At 36.0% G+C, this 26,898-nt stretch overlaps 1 protein-coding gene across 1 annotated transcript in view; it reads left to right on the forward strand.

The window, feature by feature from the left end:
• Positions 1–26,898, forward strand: part of ANTXR2 (ANTXR cell adhesion molecule 2) — a 147,983-nt gene that overhangs the window by 12,382 nt on the left and 108,703 nt on the right. The window contains exons 4-8 of the mRNA XM_021702234.1: positions 5,712–5,793; positions 6,254–6,361; positions 6,480–6,548; positions 7,327–7,407; positions 25,227–25,287. Coding sequence (XP_021557909.1) covers positions 5,712–5,793; positions 6,254–6,361; positions 6,480–6,548; positions 7,327–7,407; positions 25,227–25,287 — 401 coding nt within the window. The remainder of the gene's footprint in view (positions 1–5,711; positions 5,794–6,253; positions 6,362–6,479; positions 6,549–7,326; positions 7,408–25,226; positions 25,288–26,898) is intronic.

The raw sequence follows: 26,898 nt of genomic DNA on the forward strand, positions 1-26,898 counted from the left end.
GCTGAGGGAGCTCTCCTTGGAATCAAGGAGAAAGTAACCTGGGTGAACAAAATCCTACTAACACGGGAAATGACTAATATCAACTTAACAACAGTAGTACCTATAATTTACTCAGTACTTCTTATGTGCCACTGAATCCTCACAATGGCTCCATGGGGTAGATATTTTCATCCCTATTTTACAGATGAAGAAACAAGATAGGACTTGGAATTCATCTCAGTTCTCTCTGGCTATAAGCTGTACCATCCGAGAAACTGTATTTTATAGTTTAAAAGATTGTCCTAGTCACCCCCAAACCCTTTCAGTAGAGGACTGACTGGCAAAATAGTTAAGGAAAAGAGCATTCCAATGACATGGAAAGGTTTCTAAATTAGATTAGATCAGAGGTGGGTGCCTGAGTGGCTTGGTTTGTTAAACGTCTGCCTTCGGCTCAGCTCATGATCCCGGAGTCCTGGGATCGAGTCCCCTTGCAGGCTCCCCTCTCAGTGGGGAGTCTGCTTCTCCCTCTGACCCTCCCCCTTCTCATGCTTTCTCTCTCTCACTCTTTCTCAGATAAATAAATAAACTCTTTAAAAAAAAAGACATTAGATCAGAGGTTCTTAATTCTGGCTGCACATTAGAATACTCTGGGGAATTTCTAAAAAAATAACCCTGAACTTATCACAAACCACAAGTAAATTAGACTCTCTTCAGTTAGAGCCCAGAAGGGATTTTTTTTTTTTTTTTTTTTTAAAACCCTTTGGTGATTCCAGTATTCAGCCATGGTGGAGCACTAAGGTGCATCTGTAGAGATGTGTGTGGACTACATGGGAGCCCTTCTCATTATCACTATACAGACTCAGTGTTCACTTGTGGTAGGCACTTAGCAGGTGCACGTAGATTGAGTGAAATCTGGAAAGAGTTTTGAAATCTGGAAAGTTAAGATGGTGTCCATTGGAAAGTTCAAGTACTATACAAATGTACTGTGTAAACATAATATCATTAGTCACAAGTAGAAGACACTTCAAATAAAAAATTGTGCCTTAATTGTGTTAGTTGGGCAAGTCAGAATTATCTGCCAATCATTTGATTATGCCACTATTTATAATATATATTTAATTATGACATCATGAACACCTTCCAAAATCCAGAGTGTTCTACAGATGGAGAAAAGCCATTGATGTAGTGCAGTGTGTGACAATGTAATTGCTATGTTTCCTTCCCTTCCATCATATCCTTTCCCTTCCCTCTTATCTCTTCCTTCCCCTACTCAGCAGAGAAATTGGAGAGATACTAACAGAGTGGAAAGTGTTACTTTAGAGATAAAAAAAATGAGTCAGTGTGTTTTTGCCTCTCTATCTGTCCCTCTCTTTCTCTCCAATCAATATAATTATGAAATAAAAAAGAGTTGATTATAGATTTTAGCCCTCTGATTCTCAACAAAAAAATCAGAGGTTTAACATCCCATTTAATTTGTTTCAATTCTGCCTCTTTCCAAAAAGTATTGGGCTGCACTGAACATAATAACATTGTAGAAAGACAATAACATATAAAAAGAAAAGTTAAGATCTTGGAAAAGAGGATGTAGCCTCTTTTGGTATAATATGATAACCATAGGAACTTAGCAGAATTTTGTGAATGAGTAAGAAATTTACTGTGGGCTTCCCAAAAGTTAGGGCAAAAAACAGTTGACGTAGTTGTACTTAGCAGAAAGGAGGAAGTGTATGGTGATTACTCAGGGATGACAAGAACCTTCTGCCACGAGACCTTAGAGGGGACGTTATGTGTTATGGTTGGAGCACCCTTGACTACAGCTTCACAACAAATACCAAAGTAGTTTCAATATCACTATTCCTGTAGCCGGAGACCTAACGTGAAAACCAGACTTGGTGAGGTTGATCTAAGATGTGTTGAATTTGAGCTTTATAACATGTGCATTTTTTCTTTTGTTTTTATCACCCCCCACTTCCTTATTTTTTTTAGAGCTTTCTTAGAGTCATAGTTTAGATGAATGAGTTCTCTTTTTAACCTACAACATTTTGCATCCCCCCAGTTAGCTGTTTACTAATAGACAAGTTTAGAACTTATTTTTAGTTGCTTGGCATCTTTCGAAGGCCTGAGATCTGCCCTGTCTTGTTTGGCTTTAGTATCCCCTAAAATGACACTGGTTGGCGGAGGCTGACAAACTGTGTAGTTCCACTGGAAGGAGGTAAGACCAGGGCTCATGTGCATTGATGTTCTTGACTGTTGGCAAGAAACACTTTGCTCCAATGATGATGCAGCTGCAAAAGTAATGATGGAATTTGGTGCTACTTAGAATATTAGGGTGTCACGTATGATTATGGATAGAAAAGCCAGGGCTACTCTTCTTCTTCCAATGAAATAAGCCAGCTGAGTCCTACCTTCCAAAAAAAAGTTCTGAATTCCACATTGGGCAAGTTCTTGTAGCTTAGAGTCCTCTGCTGGTGTTGTCTGTGGTTCTTAGAAGGAATTAAATGGTGAGGTGAATCTGAACTGAATGGAGAAGGCAGTTTTTATCATGCAAAATCTGTTTGTGTAAACTTGAATTTCAGTTGTCTTTTTCTCATTTCCCTTTTGGCAGCGAACATTAATGCTTGAGGACACGCTGCCACTCATTTCTCGGAAGCACCAAATATTTGGTTTTTGTCTGCATTCAAACAGAATCAGTTTCAAGTTGTGTCTGTAGATACTAAACATAAATATTTAGATAAAACAAGCTTATAAAGTAGGTAATTTGCTCCATCATCTGTGAAATTATGAATCTTTTTCCTATGGTAAATTGAAAAATTTATTGAACCCTTACTTTGTAAAAGGCATTATAATAAGTAATAAGTACAGAGTAGGAGGATACATTATAAATGGTAGACCTGGTGATAGTCCACTGTGGACTTCCAGTCTAGTTGAGAAGTGAAAACATTAAATTAAGTTAGATTAAATTAAGTTAAATTAAATTAATTACATTATTTTAAAGTAGAAAGTTTTTGAGAGACAAAATTACTCATTGTAGTAGAAGTTGATCGTGGATATATTTGGGGTACCTTAGAAAAAAGAGTGTAATGAAGTTAAAGATAGGTTCACAATAGGCTGATTTTAAACCAAGTATTAGAAGAGGCAATGTGGTTTGGTAGAGATGACTGAATCAGGAAGGAGGAAGATAAGGATCATACTTTGAAACATATTTTTGGGAAACTCCTTGAGATGGAAAACTTGTCTGATAATAATTTTCATTACAATATCAGCATATAATCAGTAAGTTACTTTTAAAACATGAGTGTAGTTCTGGTGAGTGACTCATTTATTTCAAATATTTGAAATACAACATTGCAGTATGATAAAATTTTTTTTTACTGTTTTTGACATATGTTTTAATAGTGTATGATATATATTATATGTATACAATTTTATTTTAGTAGTGTATGATATGTATATATATATCCTTTTACATATGATTCTAGTAAGTTCCTTGATATTCAGATAATATACTTTTTTTAATTTTATTTTTTTTATTATGTTATGTTAATCACCATACATTACATCAGTTTTTGATGTAGTGTTTCATGATTCATTGTTTGCGTATAACACCCAGTGCTCCATGCAGAACGTGCCCTCCTTAATACCCATCACCAGGCTAACCCATCCTCCCACCCCCCTCCCCTCTAGAACCCTCAGTTTGTTTCTCAGAGTCCATAGTCTGTCATGGTTCATCTCCCCCTCCGATTTCCCCCCCTTCATTCTTCCCCTCCTATTAGCTTCTTCTTCTTTTTTTTTTTTTTAACATATAATGAATTATTTGCTTTGGAGGTACAGATCTGTGATTCAACAGTCTTGTACACTTCACAGCACTCACCATAGCACATACCCTCCGCAATGTCTATCACCCAGCCACCCCATCCTTCCCGCCCCCCACCACTCCAGCAACCCTCAGCTTGTTTCCTGAGATTAAGAATTCCTCATATCAGTGAGGTCATATGATACATGTCTTTCTCTGATTGACTTATTTCGCTCAGCATAATACCCTCCAGTTCCATCCATGTCGTTGCAAATGGCAAGATTTCATTCTTTTTGATGGCTGCATAATATTCCATTGCATATATACACACACACACACACACACACACACACACCACATCTTTATCCATTCATCTGTCTTTTTATAATTAATCTTTCATCTATCATTCTTAATAGTGTGGGTGCTCTTTATGTTTTATTTAAAGCATTATACTTCAGTTTACCATTGCAAGACTTTTTTATGTAGAAAGGTCTTTTTTCTTGGGGCGCCTGGGTGGCTCAGTCGGTCAAGTGCCTGACTCTTGATTTTGCCTGGGGTCATGATCACAGGGTTGTTGGATCGAGCCCCATGTTGGGCTCCTTATGCACTGAGCATGGAGCCTGCTTGAAATCCTCTCTCTCTCTCTCTCACTCGCTCTCTTTGCCTCTCCCCTTGCTGGCATGTGCTCTCTGTCTCACAAAAAAAAAAAAAAAAAGGTATTTTTCTTGCTTTTTAAAAACTAAAATTCTGAAAGCAATATATTAAGATCTCTCTTCTGATCCTTTAAATTTAAAAATTTAAAATGAAATTTTGAGTTTATTTTGGATTGTTTTTGCTACATTGTTGTATTGATCTCTTATGATTCTTATGGTTTCTTTATTTTTCAAGGGGTCTTTGGAACCTATATTAAAAAACTCTGAAAAATGAGTCTTCTCTTACTTAATACACACAAAATAGCTTTTAACAAGGTATTCATACTTCATTTAGACATACTGCATTGGGACTCTAATTAGTCAGGATGAAAAAAGATTATTCTAGTTTTTCATCTTTTTCATTCCTGTTGCATCTTTCAAGAACCCATTGCCATCCATCCATCCACCCATCCAACCATTTATTCTTTCATTTGATCATCAAATATGTACTAAGTACCTACAGTATTCAAGAGAATGAGCTGGTGTCTGGATGGGTGATAAGATGCTACAAGAGTGGGGGCGCCTGGGTGGCTCAGTCGTTAAGCGTCTGCCTTCGGCTCAGGTCATGATCCCAGGGTCCTGGGATCGAGCCCCGCATTGGGCTCCCTGCTCAGCGGGAAGCCTGCTTCTCCCTCTCCCACTCCCCCTGCTTGTGTTCCCGCTCTCGCTGTGTCTCTCTCTGTCAAATGAATAAATAAAATCTTTAAAAAAAAAAAAAAAGATGCTACAAGAGTGACTAGATTCTGAGACATAGGACTCTGGGAAACAAAAGTAGAAACTGTGAATTTCTGTAAGTAAGGGTTAAGTAATGTGCCTCAGAAACCTGCAGATAACAAAGGAAATTTCCAACTTGCAGGGAAGTGGGTAAGTGCTTCAGAAATGCTTTTTCACTTAAGCTGACCTACACAATCCTTGTTTGTTTTGGATGAAGGAAAATGTTTTACTCCTCAGCATTTAGTCAAACAAATATGATAGAAGTTATCTGTTCTCAGGTCAAAAAGGCCTAGAATATACCTAGATTTCTCAAGTTATTTCATATTGTCAGTACTTTTATTTTTTGTAGTTAAAATACGAATGCTATTAAATACTTATTAAAATAGGAAAAAGTGTGAGAAGTTATCTGTCCTCAAAGATGCCCATGTTCTTTCCTCTTACTGAAGAAACCTTAATTGTAATACTGCCATGTTTTTTGATAAGTGCTTATTTTGATCTTTGCTCATTTTTCTTTTGTTTAATTTTATAATTTTCAGAAGCAAAATCAGTAAAGGCTTGGAGGATTTAAAACATGTTAGTCCAGTAGGAGAGACATACATCCATGAAGGACTAAAGCTAGTAAGTTCTTTCACATTTATAAGTATGGGAGAGAATGTTTTCTCATTCTGTAATGCAATAAACTATAACTTTCTAGTAAAACTCAAAGACCCCATTACATGTTTATCTTTAAAAAAATTTTTTTTTAATGCTTTTAGTTGTTCTAAGGATGAGACTGATTTACCGTGGTGATAAGAAAAATTTGGATGGCATTTTGCTTTTTAAGGAATTTTTGTGGTGTGTGGTTATTTTCAGACTAGTCAATCAAAGCTTAAAATTTATATCCTTTAACCCAATAGTAACTACTCTATAATGTGAATCTATACATATTTCAAATAAAATAGTTAACACAAAATACCCTGTTTTAAAAGCCAGTCTATAATAATTTGGTTTTGTCAGACTCATAAATTCAGCCTGATGGAACATGCTGGTTAAAAGTTAAGATTAAATTGTTAGTTGGATAATTATTCTATATTTTCAGGCAAATGAACAAATTCAGAAAGCAGGAGGCTTAAAAACCTCCAGTATCGTAATTGCTCTGACAGATGGTAAGTTGGACGGTCTGGTACCATCATATGCAGAGAAAGAGGTTAGTATTGAGCTGAAACTGTTCCTTATACCCTAGTGTACTTTGCTGTGTGTCTCTGTATCTATAGCCTGATATTTGAATAATGCAACCCCCCATCTCTCTCTCTCTCTCTCCATAGGCAAAGATATCGAGGTCATTTGGGGCTAGAGTTTATTGTGTTGGTGTCCTTGACTTTGAACAAGCTCAAGTGAGTGCAGCAGATCTGCAAACCTTAATCTAAATTACATAATTGTTGTAAGAGTAGTTCATCAAATTCTTTTCACTGGTGATTTACTGTGACACTAATTGGTTGCTAAAGATTTTCTATAAAATGATTTTGAACTCTGCATCAATAATGTCTGATTTTGATAGGTTTCATTACTGAAAATGAAACACTAGAATTTCTTGAATATTCATTTGGTTTGGAGGAACTGATATTATAGGACACACATTTGATTAAAATATTATGAATACTCCTCCTTGAACTCAACTGACAAGATTATTATGACGGTCTTATTTAGGTGTTTTAGTTTGATTGAAAACTTGACTCCTAGGAGTGCAGGGATTTGGGAAATCTGTTTAGAGGAAATCTTTAATAATTTTCATTCCAAAACCCAAATTTTTTCGTTAAGTTTTGAAGGTTTATATATTAATTTTTTTTTTCTTGGCTCACCAGATGATTTTACATTTAAATTTCTGGTTGAACATGACTAAGATTCCTGTGTCTCTTGACATTTACAGCTAGTAGAACTCTGCACTGTTTTGAGATTCAAACTTGAGGCCGATGTAAAGGACCTGTGGCTAATTCATTTCATTGCACTATGTTTCGAGTAACACTAGTGCCATCTCCTTCAGTTCCTGACAGGCTACACTGGTGAATTGATCCTCTGGTGTAATTTTCAGATGAACATAACTGAAACATAATGAAGTGTATAAAATGTATGTCTCAACTACCCATTAATTAAATGTTCCTCATTTTTCTAAAGCTGGAAAGAATTGCTGATTCCAAGGATCAAGTTTTCCCTGTCAAAGGTGGATTTCAAGCTCTTAAAGGAATAATTAATTCTGTGAGTATTTTTCTGGGAGTAAGAAAGGCGTATGGTTTTAGGTACATTTTACAACATAAGATGTAATCTTGATATCCATTCAGGTGGTCGTTATCTTGAAGAAAGAGATTAAGAAGGAAGTTTGTTCGGTATTGAGAACAAGGCATTAATTCTAAAGATCTGGATTTTGTTGGTGTTGTTAATTAATGCTTATGAATTGAACTCTGTGAGCTTGGGTTTGAGATTCCAAGTTTAAGATCTTCATGAACAGTCTTAGACATTTCCACCCTGTGAGCATGGAGTTCCTCATTCTCTTGATATCTTGGAAGTTTTATAGGCTTTCCAGAAGATAAAGTAAAAATTTGGATTGGAATGTGTGATGTCTCCCTCCTCCAAACATGGTGTTTCTTAGCTATCAGGCAGGCACCGTGCACCAGCAGCTGAGTATTTGACTGCCGTTGTTCTTTCCCTTTTAATGATTAGTCGTTTCACTGGAGCTCATAATATTTCTGTTTGGAATTCAGTTGCACTGTCTCTGGTGATTGTTAGAATCGGGGCTCCCCTAAAGAGGGTAAGGGGAAGTGGGATGAGGAAATGCAAAGCAAAACTCCTACGTTTCACAGCTGAGGTTTATGTTTCATTTTACTGCCTTTTGCTAGAAGCACTTGGAACAGTTGCTATTAAGTATTTATGATATTTTGGTAAACACCATCCTAAAATGGAAGTGAATAATGTATATTCTCTAAGTCAAAGCTTTTCCTTTCATCTTTAGGTATTTACTGAAGGGAAAAAAAAGATAAGTCTCAGGGTCTTCGGACATTTGGTTCTGGCATTTAAAATTTCTCTTTAAAGATCATGTTTTTCAGAAACCGAGTGAGATCGATTGATTTTGTTTTTAAGTAGCCTGTAGGTTTTTTTCCCCCATTGATGGAACTTTTCAAAGAAAAAAATATGATGTGGTTCTATTACGTATCAGTACATCTAGTGGACAGGCCGGATGTAAATACAGGAACAGTGTTTTATTATTTTAAGAGTTTAATTATGTTTAGTATTTAGAAAAAATTGCAAGATAAAAAATAGGAAATATTTGGATTCATATTTATATGAATATTTATGTGGATTTATATTTGGATTCAAGGTACTCTGTAACTGTGATTTGTTTTAAAATACAGGAAAATGGATGGACAATGCAAAAGAGCGGATAATTTGATCCTGTAAATAAACAAAACAGTGGAATGTATTTTAAATTTATGCTGGGGAATTTGCAGTTATTTTTACAATTATAGAGGGAAGGAGAGAAGGCGTCTCTGGGTTACTCCCTTTGGAATTTTTTTTTCCCCTCTGTATAAAAGGTTCGATTCAAAATCCTCGGTGACTAATTGGTTTTTAAAACTCTCTGTAGGCTGTGACTGCGTATTTCTCCTTCAAGGAATTGGTAGTTGACTACCAGAGGAGATAAAGTTGTTTTGTTATATTTATTTGTTAAGTTTCATCTATTTTATTTGTATTAGGGAAACTTTAGAGTGGAATTTCTAACTACAGTCTTTCTGGCCTGAAGTTCTTCATGGACTTTAGCTTGAGTAAGTTATGTTGAAAGATTTGGCAAGCAGTTAGAAAGATTTGTGTTATTTTAGCCACAAATTGCAAGCAAAGCGTCTTGAGTTTCATCTGGTGGGGGCCGATGGGTATAGTGTTCATTCTAATATAGTTAAACTTCAGCTATTTTGTGAAAAAAAGGAGTAAATTATCCTTAGGGAAGCCAGCCTCTGGGGAAACCAGAGCGGTAGTCACATGTCAAAGTTGACAGATAGGCAAATAGAATCATTACAACCAAAGTTGATCTAACTAATGGTTGAGATTTTTATTAACATGTTGATAGCTTGGGATTTTGCTCACTTTGTAGAAATTTAAGGCAATTCAAGCACTTTATGTCTCTTCAAGGCAGAGATTGCTCCATCTCTGGTAATATACAAAAGCTATAATTCTGCCTTAAATTTGAATTGCACTTTATACTTACAAAGTACCATCTTATCTTCAAAAAAATATATTTGGTATTTAAAACAAATATACTGTATCTATTTCAGGGTAAGGGCAGAGAGAAGAGACTATCCCTTTATTCTTTATGATTTACCAAACTAGTGGATGAAAAAAATTATACTATGGAATGGATTTATGCAAAGATAAGCAAATGTAAATAAACAGAAAATGTAAGTCTTTCAGATGTCTGGTACTTTGAAGGCAAGATATTTGCTAAATTGAGAGATAATTTTTTTTTTTTTTTTTTGCTGGAAGTTATTCATATGCCTGGCCTTATCGTCAATGAATTAATTTCTTTGAAGTTAATCTTTAATTGAGAAAAAAATGTAAGCCGATTTTCTTGTTTTTTTTTGTCCTCCCTCCCTTGCCCACCCAAATCCAGTGACCTAGATGGTCTGGTCCCCTTGCTGTAAATCACATTTTGTTGAGGCATAGTTTGTTCAGAATCAACTTCTTAATCAGCAAGGACAGGAGTTTCATTTTGGAGCCTTCCTTCACTGTAGTTAAAAAAAAGAGAGAGAGAAAAGGAACACTGTAGTGGTTCTTTCTCTTATAACTTCAAAAGTGAGTGACTGGAGAAGGCCTTTGTTATGAACATTTTGCATGTTAACAATTTAATACCTTCTCTAAAATTTATTTGATTCAGAAAATCTTTTTCACGTTTTATTTTCATTTGGAATGAAATAAATCATTTTAAAATTTTTAGATTTCTATCCAGGCAAACATGATATCTAACAGTTATCAGAATGTTGGTTTAATCTCCAACCTTAATTAGGAATATAAAAGTTTAAAATTCATTATTAGCTCAAGTAGATGCTGGTGAAAACTTTTCCTCTTTTTCACCTCCCTTCCCCCCATTATCTGATTTATTCTTTCATCCACTTATTTATTGAGTTCTAACCATGCTTAGGGCACTGTGTTAAGCTTGGAAGAGGGGACACAAAAAAGACAAATTCTCTGTTCTAAAGGAGCTTGAAAATAATGATGACTTGAGTTTGGAATATGGTGGTCTCTGTAAGAATTACAGAATGTGGTGATAAGGAGGAGGCTGGAAAGTTTGGTGAGTCACTCTGGCTGATAGAGAGGAACCCTATCTTGCAGTTTGCGTTAAGATGCCAATATGGCCAGAATAAAGTTAACAGAAGGATGGGATAAGTTTCGATATATGAAGTCCTGGGAGACTTTTGGTGGTGGAATTTGAACTGTGCTCTGACAGTTGGAGTAAATTAGAAACAAGGAATGTAGAACTTCAGAAAGAGCCTGGGCTGAGTGGCTGAGGCACAGGAGGGAATGTGGCCTGGCTTGGATAATGGAGGAATAATGAGGGATAAACGTTGACGGGCAGGCTGGATCCAGATTATGGAAACTCTCAAATGTTTGAATGGGGAAGTGGCACTAATTTCATAAGTAATTGGAGAATGATGGAAGAGCAACTTAAGGATGAGATTAATATGCTGGCTGAGAACGTTTAGGAAGAATATCCTTACGGTAATGTATAGGATAATTTGGAAGACAGAAAGTTGTTTTATAAGTCTCTTGGAAGAGTCCTTGTGAGAGACATGGCAAAAGGAAACCTAATATAGTGAAGACAGTATGAAATTGGGAATGGGAAGACCTCAGTGTGAGTTCCAACTCCGCCACTGCCTAGCTATGTGACGCTGTGTACTTTCTATCATGTAATCTCTCTGATTTTAAAATTCTCATCAAGTCAAATGGGGAAAATTCTATTTCTTTGAGTTGTTTTGTGAATTAAATGAGATAATGATTAAGAATGGTCTAACTCAGAAGGACGGGGCTTTCGAACATTTGGTAGGAAGCTAGGAATGTCAGAAGTTGGGACCATGTAGGATGGGGTTATTGATCTTTCTGCAGGGCAGTCCACTGAGAGTGATGGCTGGAATTCTAAATAATGACTTAGGTCTAAAAGGGTATGGCCTTGATATGTGAGAGGATCAAATCTCCAGGGACTTCTAGATGGTGTAGCTAAGCAAAATCAAATAGTTCCAAATCCTTAGGCCTTGGGACTCGGGCCCAGCCAGCAACTGGGAAAGGAGACTCCCATGACAAAAACTATGTGGAATTTTGGGACTCTGCATTTAGAAAAGAGCTACAGTTCTTGTTGGGGAACTTGTAGAACTGTTTAGTGATTCAGAGTAGAAACCTAGTTGTTGAAGGGGAAACAACATCTTCAATGGACCATAGTTACTTAGGGTGTATCTTAGGTACTGAGATTCTAGGTCTGTCCCAGTAAAAGTAGGTCAAGGACCATAAGGAAAACATGCCCTGGTCAGAATCATGTCAGGAATAGGGTGGGGCAGAACCTCCAGGGAACAGTTTTTCTCTTGCTGAGCCAGGCTCTGATGGCTCTGGAAAATATTAGTTGCTGTTGTTATTATTGTGATGGCAGTGAAACTGGAAATAAGAAGGTGAATTCGAGAGACCTTAAAAAGTTAATAGAACCTGAGAGATCACTGGATATTGGTTGAAAAGGACGGAGAGGGGAGTCAGCTGTAACTTGGGCATTTTGCCCCCGACTACTCTGAATAACGGGAAGCAGGGAGGGTGAAGGCTGTTTTTACAGAGGGGCCTGGAGTACTAAAGGACATGGTGGAATCAGGCAGAAGGGCAGAGGGAGAAGTTGAATTGGACCTGGGGAGTCCCCATGGGGCATGTCCCTTAGGGATGTGGAGGTCCAGGGAAATGTGCAAGTCAGAGAACTTCAGAGTTGACTCATTGTTCCTCCTTTTGTGTTTTCTCCCCTCCGGTTGCCCACAAAAACAGGGATATAATTCTTCTGTTTTCCACTTTAGATTATTTTTAATATCTTAGAATGTTAAACAATTATTTTTGGTTTCTTGGAAAGGTGGTTGCAAGGCTTTTCTTTGAAAATGAAATTTTATTTGAACTAGTCAGACTGACATGTGAGCACCATGTGGTTCAGCGTTTCATTAGGTAGTGCTGTGGATGGTAGCATTCAAAATAAAACAAAACCACAGATTGGTGAATAACATGGGAAGAATAAAAATAAAAATACTCCGTGAAAAACCTCCCTCCCTTTTTTTTTCCCCCTAAAAACAAGACCTTGGGATGTTATACTCTGTGCAATTATTTCCACAATTATTTTTTGATAGAGTACCTCAGAATGTATTAAGCAGAAGAGATGAATCAGTTGTGAAACTGGTTTTATAAATAACCCGGATCCAAAAGAATTATCCTAGGTGATGGCAGCTAATGCCAGAGTTCTTAAATACCTAATGGGGAAGTAGAGGAGCATAAATATAAATAGGAAGGGAATGATCACTCATACGTGTAGGAAATTTAAATAAAACTGAACTAGATTATTCATAAAGGGAAAAAAGTGCAATATACATTTCAAAAAATAACCGCATTCAAAGTGCTGAAAATGTAAGCTTCATCTGAACTTTGCACCAAATTGTTTTTATCAGTGATGTCTATTGTTGTTGGTAGCGGTGGTGGTGTTGTTTTTGAAAAGTTTCTAAGAAAGGTGTCTCCATTATGTTTTAATGAAATGAGAAGACACTGCAAAATCATTTTCTACACAGGCAAATAATTTTCATAGAAGAGGTACCTAATGAACAATCTGATAAGACCTCAGTTTAAGTGATTTTAGCAGGTTCTGCTATGAATGTTGACTGCTTAGTTGTGGAAATCTCTATTTATAAAATCATGGTTTGATAAAAAAAAAAAATCTAAAGTCTGAGCTAACTATAAAGATATATTCACAGGAAAAAACCCAAACTGGTAGAACTTACTTGAAATTGGAAATCAGTTTCTGGGACTCTTTAAAAAAAGACTGGCTATAATGTGAGGCTCACTATAAATCAGCTCTTCTGGGCTTCTGTTTCAAGGATCTTTAGTACTGAATGTAGATCAATTGTCTCATGATAACATCGTTCACGTCAGTGGTAGGAAGGTTGGGGCTGATAGGAAGGCCGTGGATGGTAGCATTCCACGGAGAAGTTCCTTCTCCTCCTTTTTTTTGGCCTAGGGTCTAATATAGCATTGGGTAAGTAGTTAATTGCTTAATTCATATTTATTAATGAATGAATAAATAAAATCTGTGCTTTTTGAACATATTTTCATGTTTTTATAATATGGTTATGGTGTATTTAAGCATTAAAAAAACCTTTTTTTTTTTTTTTTTTTTACCAGAGAATACTTTACTTTTTTTTTTTTTAAGATTTTATTTATTTATTTGACAGAGAGAGAGAGAGAGAGCGAGAGCAGGAACACAAGCTGGGGGAGGGGGAGAGGGAGAAGCAGGCTTCCCGCGGAGCAGGGAGCCCGATGTGGGGCCCGATCCCAGGACCCTGAGATCATGACCTGAGCCAAAGGCAGACGCTTAATGACTGAGCCACCCACGTGCCCCGAATACTTTACTTTGAATTGACTTATGATTCCATATAACTTTGATTTCATCTTCTTATTGATATTCCTCTGTATTATGACTATGGCTACAAAAACCAAGTTCATACTAGCTTAAGAGGAAAAAAAGGTTACTGTCTTATATAACTGGGTGGTCCAGAGGAAGGAAATTGCCTCAAGTGCAATTAGATCCAGAGAATCAACCCATGTTCTTATGACCTCTCTTCGTCAATTTTACCTATGATTTTGTTTTCCTCATTCTTTCCTTGTTGAAATGAGTTATCAGATGAAGGTAATTGCCAAAGATTTCAGGCTTTGCGACCAGTTAGCTTTGGAAAGAGCGAGCTGTTATTTTGGGGCATCAGTATACTCTGTCCCAGACAAGGACTCTGAGTCAAGTGCTCATTCCTGTCACATATTTAGACCAGCCAGAGTAACATGTCTACCCGGTGACAAGAGGTGGGCAGCAAAGCGAAGAGGGAGAAGGCATCATGATCCATAGCCTCACTAAAGACCACATGGAGTGGAGAACAATTTCCTCAATACAAAGGGAACACTGTTCATACACACGTAAGGGTGAAAAAGTGTTCTTGGTAGGAAAAAAATTCAATAGCTATTGCAGTCCATTATATTCAAATACCTTTAAAATATTTTTGCCATATATTCTATCAAGGAACTTCCTTCCTTCCAAATTCCAATAAACTAAAAAATACAAATAGAAAATTTGTTTTAAGTTACTCATTTTATGTACTGAAATTTTATAATCTTATCTTGATGTCCATAGTCCAATGCTCTGTTTGCATTTGCATGATAATTTTACTTAATAATATTATTCTTTTTCTTTCTTTGATTGGGACTGTAGTTTAGGAAAATCAAATCTACTTTTAATAAATACAGCTTTGTGATATTTTGGGAAAAACTAAACTGGTACCATTGGGTTATATAGCCCAAATTAAGTGCCAAATGTTTATTTCTTAACACCAGTCTGTTTGGGCTACAAAAGACGACCTTTAGAGGCTCACCTGTTCTTGAAAGCAAATTCAATCAAGTAGAAGGACATTGAATAGGAGGATAAAATGGTTAAGATTTATGGTTTAAATGTACCACCAGTATAAATTATAATGGATAAATGCGTGATTTCTCAGTTATATCTTATTTTTCCCCCAAATATAATAATTCCCAATTTATTTGGAAGCATTTTTTGAATACTGTGTTTAAGACACTTTTCTGGTGTTGGGTTACAAATATGGACATGGCACCCTTGACTTTTCTAAGTTCACCATTTTCAGGCATAGGTTTTTGATTGTAAAGCTAACAGGAGAGCTGGTAAGCCTTTGTTTTTCTATTCTTGTGGCATAGGGAAATATTTTATTTGCCACTCTGGATTTTGAAAAATCAAACAGAACAAAGACTTAGAATGCTTAGCAGGTAGATTTCATGTTTCAGTTAACAAAACAAGAGAGTGGGCAAATAGGACTAATATGAAATACTACATGTATCAGAGTGAAAAACATGTTGGGATTCAATTTCTTTAGATTCTAAAACAAATAGTATATTTGTTATAACTTTATCCATAATTTCAATGTGCTTTTTATGGGAAGTCTATTCATCCTTTAAGAAAGCATTAAATGCTTATTCTGAGTTTGTGCTGACCAAAAAAAAAAAAGAAAAGAAAACAAAGGAGGCAGATAAGCTTTTGTTTCAAATCACAATCCATTTTTTGCAGATTTCTATGCTGTAGTGAGAAAGGAAGACCTGCTAATATGATTTGTTATGAAAATTCAATTGTGAGATACAGAGGAGCTTAAACATCATTTGGGGTTTTTGTGTTGCAATTTGTAACATGGGCTCATTTTCACCAACAGTATAATCAGAACTATTCATCTGTTATGTTTGGAGCTGAGAAGAGTAAAAGGCAATGATTATAATTCACACTCTTCCTTAGATTTCTTAGCGTAAAAGTTTGTTTAAAAATTTGTCACTTGTGCTTATACAACTTGCTTACTTGCCAAGGAAGAGAGAATCCATTTTTAGCAATGGGCCAGTGTAGAGCGCGCTGTATTGAGCAATTGGTATTTTGAAGCTCCAAGCATTTTTAAAAAAAAATGAACTCATCCAAAACATGTGCTTACAAATAGTTTTTTAAAAGATTTTATTATTTTAAAGTAATCTCTATACCCGACGTGGGGCTCGAACCCTCAACGCTGAGATCAAGTGTCGCATGCTTGGTGGACTGAGCCAGCTGGCGCCCCATGATTACAAATTATAATTGTTTTTCATTGACGTATTACCTCTTAAAGAAAAATACATTTGATAGGGATGTTTGGCAGCCAGAGAGAAAATAAAGATCATCTGAATATTGAAAGCTAAAAAGCAAACAAGGGAAGATTGTGAAAACATCCTTACAGTTGTCTTAGCTGCTTATTTTATGCATATGTATGGCTAATTACTAAGGCTTCATTTTGTTGGGACCTTGGGAATAATGCTGTTCAGTGATTTTTCCTTATGAGATATAAACTTGGAATCCTTCATATTAGGATGAACTCCTGTAGTGCTTAAAGCTGCTCAATGAGTAAGGAAAAAAAAAAACTTGCTTCTTTAGATTTATTATTATCCTTACTGATATTTTCTGACATGTTGTATGTCATGGAAGTTAGCAGTTTCTGGTAAGGACATACCTAGGGTGCTTGTAAATTATCTATAATGTTCTATTGTAGATGACGTTATGTACCCAAAGTTGGTGTTAGAAATTTATTGCTACAATGAATATTTTTAATTTTTAATAAAGTTGAAGAAAATGTTATAGATGTCTAGGTAGCGTATTGAATTTAAGTGTAATGAAATAATCTATTTTGGGGAAAAAAATCTTTAATATTTAGAATTGACTTTTACAAATGAGGTCACAAAGGAAACCAGTCAATGGGATTTAATTTTTTTTCTCTTTTCACATAGCCTATCTAGAATTAACCTATTTTCTTAAGATACATGTATATATTAAGTTCATGTATCTTTTCGTGTTGTTTTTATTATTTCTTAAGTTTTTTTTTCCATTTGGCTCATTGCCTTATCGGTGCCATTGATTACCAAAGTTTGTACTATGCAAAATAAGCTCTCTCTTCACTGTGTGTGACTGAAGATGTGATTTGATTAATTCAGGTAGCGCCTAATTAAGCTCTGTATTTTTTATATGCTTAACTGTTCAGTGTTACACACCTCATTTATTTGTCTTATAGTCAAAATGCTCATGCTTTTTATTAGAAAGTTTTATATTTACTTTTCAATTAATTCAATAAACATTAATTGAGCAGCTGCTATTTTTAATATATTGTGTTATCTACTTTTTATATTAGATTGGGTTTGAACGTATGGTATCATTCATTAAAAAAGTGTTTACCTAGTTTCTTCTGGAATGGGCTCTATTCTATTTTCCAAGTATAATAACATTCCTATTGCCATTTAGAAATTGGAAAAAGTACAGATTTTAAAATCTGTTTTGGTTTATATTAGCTGTGGGAAATTTCTTTTTTTTTAAACTGATTGCTTGATCTTCAAACCATAAAACCTAGATATGTCTCCAACATTCAACATCAACTTCAAAGACGCTGCATGTCCGAAGTCATATGCTGCCTTCATTTCCCCATCTTAACTCATCCCATGCTAAATTTTTATGTTGGCTGTATCTCAGCAGTTTTCTACTAATTAATCCCATTTTATCTTAAATGCCAGAAAAAAAAGGCCACAACTATTGACATTCAGGCCATAATAGGGCTTTTACTACTTCTTCCATGTTCCATATCTGTTATTATAACATGTGTGCATTATGTAAACATGCTGAGGAACTTACAAGATCTTAAATCAATATATGGTTTCATATACATCTTAAAATATCTCAGAAAGAAGAAATCAAATACGGTGCTCTCTAGTTATTTCTGCTTGGTAATACTGCCACTTTACCTGATTATTATTCAGTAGTTATAAAGATCTGATTGTAACTTTATTTATTTATTTTTTTAAAGATTTTATTTATTTATTCATGAGAGACAGAGAGAGAGTGAGAGAGAGGGGCAGAGGGAGAAGCAGGCTCTCACGGAGCAGGGAGCCCGATGCGGGACTCGATCCCAGGACCCTGGGATCATGACCTGAGCCGAAGGCAGATGCTTAACCATCTGAGCCACCCAGGTGCCCTGATTGTGACTTTATAGGGAAGCAAGATAAATTGCTTTGTAAGCATAGGAGTGTAAGAATAGGATTCTTAAGAGTTGTGTCTGACTTAGCAATCATTCTCGCCTCCACTCCTACAAACTGCCAATTCAGGCTCCAGAGTGCATGTCTGCCCCTTGTTACTTTGTATGTAAATTTGGCCTAGAGTGAAATTCTGCAACCTGACCACATGACACTAGATGTAGGCTCAATCCCAATTAATTTGGAACATGCCTGGAGTAGTCAGAATGAAGCACCATTCTGATACTTCATTCAAGTCCCTCTGCAGAGAAGGGACAGCACAATGGGCTCTAGCTTGATCTGCCAAACATCTATAATCTCAGAGAGGCCAGCAAGCACAAGGTCAGGTCCTAAGGCTGCATCTGGTCTTACTGCTAACCGAAAACTAACCTAGAGGGAGGCAAAAGTAACCTTATCTTATTCTATCCCCCTCCCTTGGCAAATAGAGAAATTCCATGAAATTAGTATTTGCAGTGTACCCCGAACTAATGAGAGTACTTGGGTGATCAGAATTGCACAAATAGTTAATTAAAATTGGACGCGAAGCAATAGAAAATAATTATAATTTGTATGAGTGAATGCTGTCGTTCCACTTGCAGTTTTATCCCAAACAACTTGGAAAAGGATTAATATTTGGGCTTTACTTTATTATCATAATACAGGGCAGGCTTTTTATCATATGTTTAAAAGGAAGCAGTCAAGACAAATACATGTTATTTTTTATTTTATTTTTTTAAAGATTATTTATTTATTTATTTGAGAGAGAGAAAGTGTGTGTGCACATGTGCGTGGGAGAGGAGCAGAGGGGTAGAGAGAGGGAAAAGGAGAGAATCCCAATCATACTCAGTGCTGAGCACAGAGCTGCATGCAGGGCTCGGGTTAGGGCTCAATCCCACGACACTAAGATCACGACTTGAGCCGAAAGCGAGAGTCTGAGGCTTCACTGACTGAGGCACCTAGGCGCCCAAAACAAATACATTTTAAATAGGACAGAATGTTTTGTTAATGAGAAAGGACAGTGACTGTGATTATAGAGATTAAATATATAAAGCCATCTTTAAGCATTTAATTCACAGTTTGGGGCAACATGTTGGAGTGTAGAATTTTTATACAAAGTACTAGAATTTAGAATTCTATGTATTTTAACTTCTTTTCTATTGTAGATTTGTACTGGCTTATAAACACAAGTCTTGCAGATGGTCTTGTGTATACCAACAGCTACTCTGCCTAGACCTCTCTCTCCTGGAGTTCACACCTTCATCTCCTACCCAACCTGTGCCTTGTGGGTGCAACTGTAGATTAAAAAGTTTTTAGAGAGTCTGTGGTTCACAAACATACCTAAGAGGGAAAGAAACCAAGAAAAGAACTGCAAGGGAACAGACCTCCATCAGGCAGACATATAAGCAGACCTCATTTTCCAATGTGGGCATCCCATTTAAAAAAATTTTTTTTTAAGATTTTATTTATCTATTTGACAGAGAGAGAGGGACAGTGAGAGAGGGAATACAAGCGGGGGGAGTGGGAGAGGGAGAAGCAGGCTTCCCGTGGAGCAGGGAGTCCGATGTGGGGCTTGATCCCAGGACCCTGGGATCATGACCTGAGCCGAAGGCAGACGCCTAACCAACTGAGCTACCCAGGTGCCCCTAGGCATCCCATTTTGGAAAACATTTTCCCTCATTCTGCTTGCATTTCTTGCTTTATTAAATGGTTATGCCATCAGAATTTCCATGCATAAGGATTTTCCTGGTTTAAAAAATTTCTCTTCAGGGTGTAACCCTATCTAGGTTGTTTGAAGGGTCATCATTTCATATATTTGCATTCATATATTAGTATGAATGAGTTCATAAGATGAGAACAGCCACATTGAAATGGAATATTTTGGGTAATAGAAAACCTGGATAATGATTGTGTTTAGAAAAGGAGTGTCTGTGTGTGTCTAGCAACCTAGGTGACAGTGAGCGAGGGAGAGAGAAAGACTAACTCATTCTGTATCAGAAATTCACCTAAAGTCTGTTCCATGTCCAAAAAAAATGGAGAAAAACAAAAGAAAATGAAAGAAAAAAACCCCCAACCTCTGCCTCCTGGTTCTGAATATCCTTTCTGTTCCTAGGATTCAGGCAAGTTCTAGAAATGTATGAAACCTAAATGCCCTTAAATGCCATTGACATCATTGCTTTTATGAAAGAAAATGTGTTCAGATAACAAATTAGTTTTTCTAAGCCCAGTTTGATTTTCTTTTTCCAAGTGCTTGCTGTCCCCCAAACCAGAGTTAGGACCTCTTGTTGCTGTAGTATAGCCTCTCTTGTCTTGTAGGTTCTGGATTATTCTGAGAAGTGAAAAGTACAAGTGTTTTATCTGTACAAAACAAATCTGAGTTAGAAAGCAATACTAAAATAAGACAATAGAGGAAAAATTAATCAAAAGAGAGAGGGCCCTAATCATTTGCATATTCTGTATGTTACTAATTCATAAGATGATCTAAAATGTCGACTTATTCAAATCAGTGGAATTGGGAATTTTTTTTTTTTTTGAAGTAGGCTCCACAGCCAGCGTGGAGCCCAGTGCGGGGCTTGAACTCACTACCCTGAGACCAAGACCTGAGCTGAGATCAAGAGTCGGACGCTTAACCGACTGAGCCACCCAGGTGCCTTGGAATTGGGAATTTTAAAACAAATCTATAAAAACCCCCACAAATGTAGGTGAAAGCTTAGTGACATACTTTCGAAGATAAGAAATAAGATAGATTTTAGAATGTTTTGATAGTATAAAAGGAATTCAGGCAAAACAGGCAGATAAATTTTCCCTAGTTTGTTAGATACTAGATTTTGTAATGGTAGACTGTCTATCACAAGCCTGGAGGGTAGCAGAGTGCACTGGGTAGAACAGGCTTTAGAGTCAGTCAAACTTGAGGAGATCTGACTCTGCTACTTAAAAACTAATCGTTTTTATTTCAAAAACTAAAATTAAAACGACCTCTCTAAAACCTCAGTTTTCTCATCTATAAAGTGGGGATAAAAATAGTATGTATTCATAAGACTTGAGAGGATTAACTGAAGAAATTCAGGTAAAGTGCTTAGCATAGTTCCTGGAACATAATAAGTTCCCAACAAATTATAATTATTATTACCATTGTTAGAAATTCTTTTGAATTTTTGACTCCTGATATTTGTACTAAATTTAGGAAGTTTGACTTTTAGTAAATTTGACTTTTGTTATCCATATTAATATTTGAGGACTTAAAAGTAGGGAGTAAGTAATAATGTACCTGTTATTTTCATTTGTAATTATTCCTTAACACTAATATTACTTTTTGAGTGAACAGATGCTTGTGAGTGAACAGATGCTTCAGTAGTATACTTTTTTTCCATGGTGAGCATCAAGTTCTTTGCCAATTTATATATATATATAAATGAACTTCAGAATCTCAAATGATGCAATTTTGCATCTAGTGTGTGCATGACTTAAAGTGCCCTGGTTTTATTAATAGCATTTGGCTTGTCTTTAAATTTGGTCTATGGTGCTATTAGCTCTCTCTGATGTCAACCAAGGCCGACCTTTAGTGGAAACTATTTTCTGTTTCTATTGAGATATAATGAAGACAGATGGTAACACATATTTGAAGAAACATCCTTACAAGATGCTCTGTTGTACAATGATGGAAGTGCAGAGTATGAAAGATAATGCGTCAATTATCGTAGATGGGACACCTGATCCAATGTTCAATCAGTAACAGTATTTAATTTAGTAAAAATTAACTAGAGTGTTTAAAATATTTGTCCTCTCTTTCAGTTGTCATTTAGTGATGACAATTTTAATATAATAGACCTATTTTGATATCTTGAACATTTGAACTTGTGCGCAATTGCTTGTACTAAGAATAGATTATAAACTGTTTCATGTTTATGGAACTGATTGTTTAAAAAATTTAATGATGGAAACTATCTGCATACAAACATTGAATTATTTTGACTTCCAGTTATTTTCTTAATATAGGGACTCTAGATGGTAAACTTTAGATGGAAAAACCAAATTTAGGACAAATTTTATTTTTTAAAAAATGCACACACTTTCTTTTCTCTCTTCTTTCCCCACCACATTCTCTTTCCCTCTCTTTGATTGTTTTTCATTTGGAAGTGGTTTGGGTGAACTTCGTTTCACATTATGGGTTTCTGGATTTCTGGCATTCACAGTTTATTGGAGAGCTAGATGCTTTTTCACATAAATTAACTTTATTCTGCCTTATCTTAGTCATAATATGGTTGTTGACTTGCTTACTAGGTAGATATTTTTAATATTCTTATTAATTCATGCAGTCTATATTCCCTAAACATTTATTGGTTGTACTGTGTGTACAGAACCATGTGCTGGTCCCAAGAGGATTGTACAGTATAATATCCTCTTTTTATACTCACACAGTTTGTCTTCTAATAAAGGAGGTGATTCATATACCCAACTAATTTAACATAAGGTCCAAAGAAATTAAAAAAAAATCACTACAAACTTTAGAGAAGGGCAGGTAATGTCCTGTGGGGAATTCAACTGGATTCCTTCAGATGGTGATGCCACTTTTTGACTCATGGTCTAAACTGCTTGCCTTTCAATGAATGTGTTCGTCGAGTCACTTTTCCATTCAGTAATATCATTTCTATAAAATTCATTTTATTAAAATAAGTACAAATATTAAACTAATGTAAATGTATTCTGAGGTATCAATGTATATTATACAATTTACTGCAATATATAACCAGTCTTCAGCTATTCTTAGTTTCTGCTTAACGTAACTTGATTTCTTTAATCTCAGACTTGAATAGAAAATAAATTTCTAAATCATCTTGAACGTTTTCTTTAAAATCAAAATACCTTACGGGGATAAACAGGGTCTGGCTTCAGAAATGTATAGCAACAACAGTCCTTCAGGAGAACACCATAAGAACTGATCATTCGATCTTACTGTTGGAACTATCATTTTATTTTTTGATTTTTATTATTTATTTATGTATTTATGTATGTATGTATGTATGTATTTATTTATTTATTTATTTATTTATATTTAGAGAGGGAGATTAGGAGGAAGAGAGTGGCAGAGGGAGAGAGAATCTCAAGCAGGCTCCACGCCCAGCAAGGAGCCCAATGCGGGGCTCGATCTCACCACCCTAAGATCATGGCCTGAGCTAAAATCATGAGTGGAACGCTTAACCCACTGAACCACCCAGGCACCCCTTGAACTATCATTTTAAAACTATTCAATGGATTACGTCAAATTAAAAGAGGAAGACAAGATACACACATGTGTCTTGAATATTTTGAGATCTGATTTAATTATGGTAGGAGAGAGAAAACCAGTACAATTTTAGAAATTCACACAGGTCATTCTGGGTTGCATCTTCTTTGACATAGCCTTTGGAAAATCTTGTAATTTCTTCATGTACCTTATTATAAGGAATCTTTAAAAAACGGTTGCGATTTCCAACGGATTCAATCTTTAAACCTCTCATAATTTTTCCTGATGCTTGAAACATTTCTCAGTAATGCCGCTAGAGGTGTGCCTAAAATAACTAATAAAGAAATTGTGAACTGAAAGATGTTCCTTCATAGGAGCCTTCTTAATGGGATCTGTTTTAAAATAAATTCCTTCAGACTTGCTGGCAAGTAAAATAGGTGTGGAGGCTTTGTATTTTCCTTTGACCCTTCCATTTGCATGGCTCACTGTTCTCCTTTTATCTCAGGTCGGCCAAAGCCAAAGCTATAATGCTCCATTTTTGTTAGTTGGAACCTTTTTAGCTCCATATTCCTCTAGCAAAACATTCCTGTTCTGTTCCCTTCAGAGACTTGTTACCTGTATAGTGTTAAAATACTTAAGGATGTTACTGATCTGAGATACTTCCCCTCCAAGAGGTGACACACAATGGCAATGGTCCTCAGTTCTTTCCCCAATTCTTAACTGAACAACAGTACATAGTCCCGAGAGGGGTGAGTATTGATTATAGGAGATAAAATAGCAGACTAAGAGGAGGTCTTTGGGCACTGAAAGGTCTTTGGGTGACTATGGAATCAATCTCTGGTCATTTCTGAGTTTAAATAGACCTCATCCAGAATTTCTCAGACATAAAATTTTACTATATTTGTTTCCCAATCACTAAAGCTTCAATTGCTTTGTGAAAAGTGGATTTACTGGGAAGTGATCTTAAAAAGTACGAATGATTCCCCTTCTCAGTGAGGCATATTCAGCAACAAACATTCCCAGCTGGGTTTTAGAGGCTGACAATTTATCCTTCTACTGTTATTAAAGAAAGCACGGAAAGCGTTTCTGTTTCCTTCCTTCCTGTTCCAGTTATGAGCAGGAGATGCTAGAGCCCACTGTACATCATCTGTCTTCAACTCTGTCAAGAAAGGAATGTCGTCCAAAGATCATCTGGAATTTGTCTGAATTTGATAATGTAGTGCAGAGCAGTTCTAAAAATAAAGACGGGATTGTTGTGTCCATTAGGAGCAGCTTATTTCATCATTGTTGTTTTTCACTTGTAGCCTTGTGCCTTGTATGGTGGTTTCTGTTTCTCGGAACAAGCTAAGAAGACCATTCTGTTCCTGTGCTCTGGGAACGCTGGAGTGCAGAGTCTGTGTTTTTGAGGATAATATTTGGCTCATACAAGGAGTCAGTGTTCTGCAAGTGTAATGTTTGGTGCATATAAGGAGGATTAGCATCTGTGGGAATTGAGGCTGAGACATCGAATAGAAATGCCACAGTCAAATAAAGAAGTGTTTATTTATTGATATTGTATTGAACCTCTTAATAAAAAACATACTAAGTTAGCATAATTGGGCAGGAGTTCTGATTTGCTCTCTTGTTTTTGCCTAATAGGGAAAGTCAGCATAGATTTTTATGGCTACCGAGAAAGTTTAGTTGTCTTTGTGTTCACGGCCTACCAGACGCTGAGGTTAACATCCACTTTATCTGTGCTTATCTGTATTTACTCTAATCAAATAAGGATTCCTACAGAATGCAGTTTTGGAATATATACTGAAGAACAGCATGGAAATTTTCTAAGAGCCTGATAGCTGTATATATGATAGTTAATAGGTTTTCTCTGCCATCTATTGAAGTTAAGGGGAAGACTTTAAGATTATTAGCAATCTTATAATTCACTTTACATGTTAGAATTTAGTTCTCTATCTTGGTCTTCTTTTTTCCTTTTTAGATACTAGATCGGTCATGCACTGAAATCCTGGAATTGCGGCCTTCAAGTGTCTGTGTGGGGGGTAAGTGGTTAGAATTTAAAAATACCATGTAAGAAATTGTATTTTTCCCCCTCGTTAGATTATATGATTTAAAACTCATGTTGGAAAGAGAATAACAAAATTAACTTTTTTGGCATCCTTTTCTGTAAGAATTTTTAAATAATTCCTTGAAATATTTCTATTTTAAATTCAAATTTTTTAAGATTGGAGTGTTATTTTAAATAATGAACATATTGTGTGACAGGCTTTTAGAATTTTCTGTATATTTAGTTCATGTTTGAGACCTTTCCTATGACAAGTAAAATAAAATATGAGATTCTTTCTTTTTTCTGATTATACAAACAGTCATGTATTTGTGGACTTTGAGCTCTGTGCCTTGATGACCTGGCCAAAGTACAGTTCCCACCAGCTCAGGGCACGTACGGAGGTGATGGATGGGCGGATGGCAGGGAAGAAGCAGCTGGCTTCATTAGCTGGCCCTAAGAACAAACTCAGGTTTTAGCCCTTCCCAAGCCATCCTTACCCAAGGAGAATGTGATACTCTCTGGCCTATTCTGTTTCTTCTTCAAGGCTGACCTGGAGTTCATTTTAATCTAGAAAAGGAAGAATATTGGGTCTAGTGGAAGAGGAAATGTGCTGTGTAATTTCCCACAGAGCCTCTCAACTGCTGGAGATTGTCTTAAGTTCTGTATCTTGTAGACTCCCTATTTAATGGTCATTGAGATGTTTAAGAGGAATAGTGCATTTGAACATCCCAGAGCATCCCTTTGCCTTTATGATTTTACCTAATCTTCATAACAACACTATTTGACAGTTTTATAATCCCTGGTTCACAGATGACGAAACTGAGGCTGAGTGGTTCAGTACTTGCTTTAGGAATTGTCCTATTTGACTCTTGTCTGTCCGACTCTAAAGCCATGTTCTTTTCATTGAGTCACATTTTACGTTTTACCTGCACTTTATAAGTGAAATTCCTTTTATAATATACTTAATGAAGAGTAGCATAGCAATATTTTCTTCCTCAATAAATTACTATATACATGTTAGATTATGGTAGATAGGAGATTGTCTGAGAAGACTGAGAGTTAATCACTGTTAAAATAGTTAATATACCATCTTATAGCTAAACAGCAAACGGTTAAATGCCGATCAAGATATTTGATCAGTTACCCTGTTTTCCTTGAATTGTATTTTACTCTCTAACATTTAGTGACTGCTCCTCCTATATAGAGTCCTGAGCAATAAGTTGAATAAACTTTCTTTAGTGACTGGCCATAGATTGTTAATAGTCCAAAATGCATGACCTCTGGTGAGTTATAAGTTTGTATGCAAGAGAGAATGCAACCGGGATTAGTAATGTCAAGAAACCATTAAAGGACTCCGTATGGGGTGTCAGAGATTAAAGAAAATACAACATATGACAGTTCTAAGAAACAAAGAACATGAATAATTTTCTTTACATTCCCATACCTTAATACCTGAGAGTAGAGAAAAACAAAGAAGATTCTTTCCTGATGTATTTTCCTGAGGATAGAATTTGGGGAAATTTTTCTTTCTTTCTTTCTTTCTTTCTTTCTTTCTTTCTTTTCTTTCTTTCTTTCTTTCTTTCTTTCTTTCTTTCTTTCTTTCTTT

The sequence above is a fragment of the Neomonachus schauinslandi genome, chromosome 2 (assembly GCF_002201575.2).
Source record: "Neomonachus schauinslandi chromosome 2, ASM220157v2, whole genome shotgun sequence".
Lineage (NCBI taxonomy): Eukaryota > Metazoa > Chordata > Mammalia > Carnivora > Phocidae > Neomonachus > Neomonachus schauinslandi.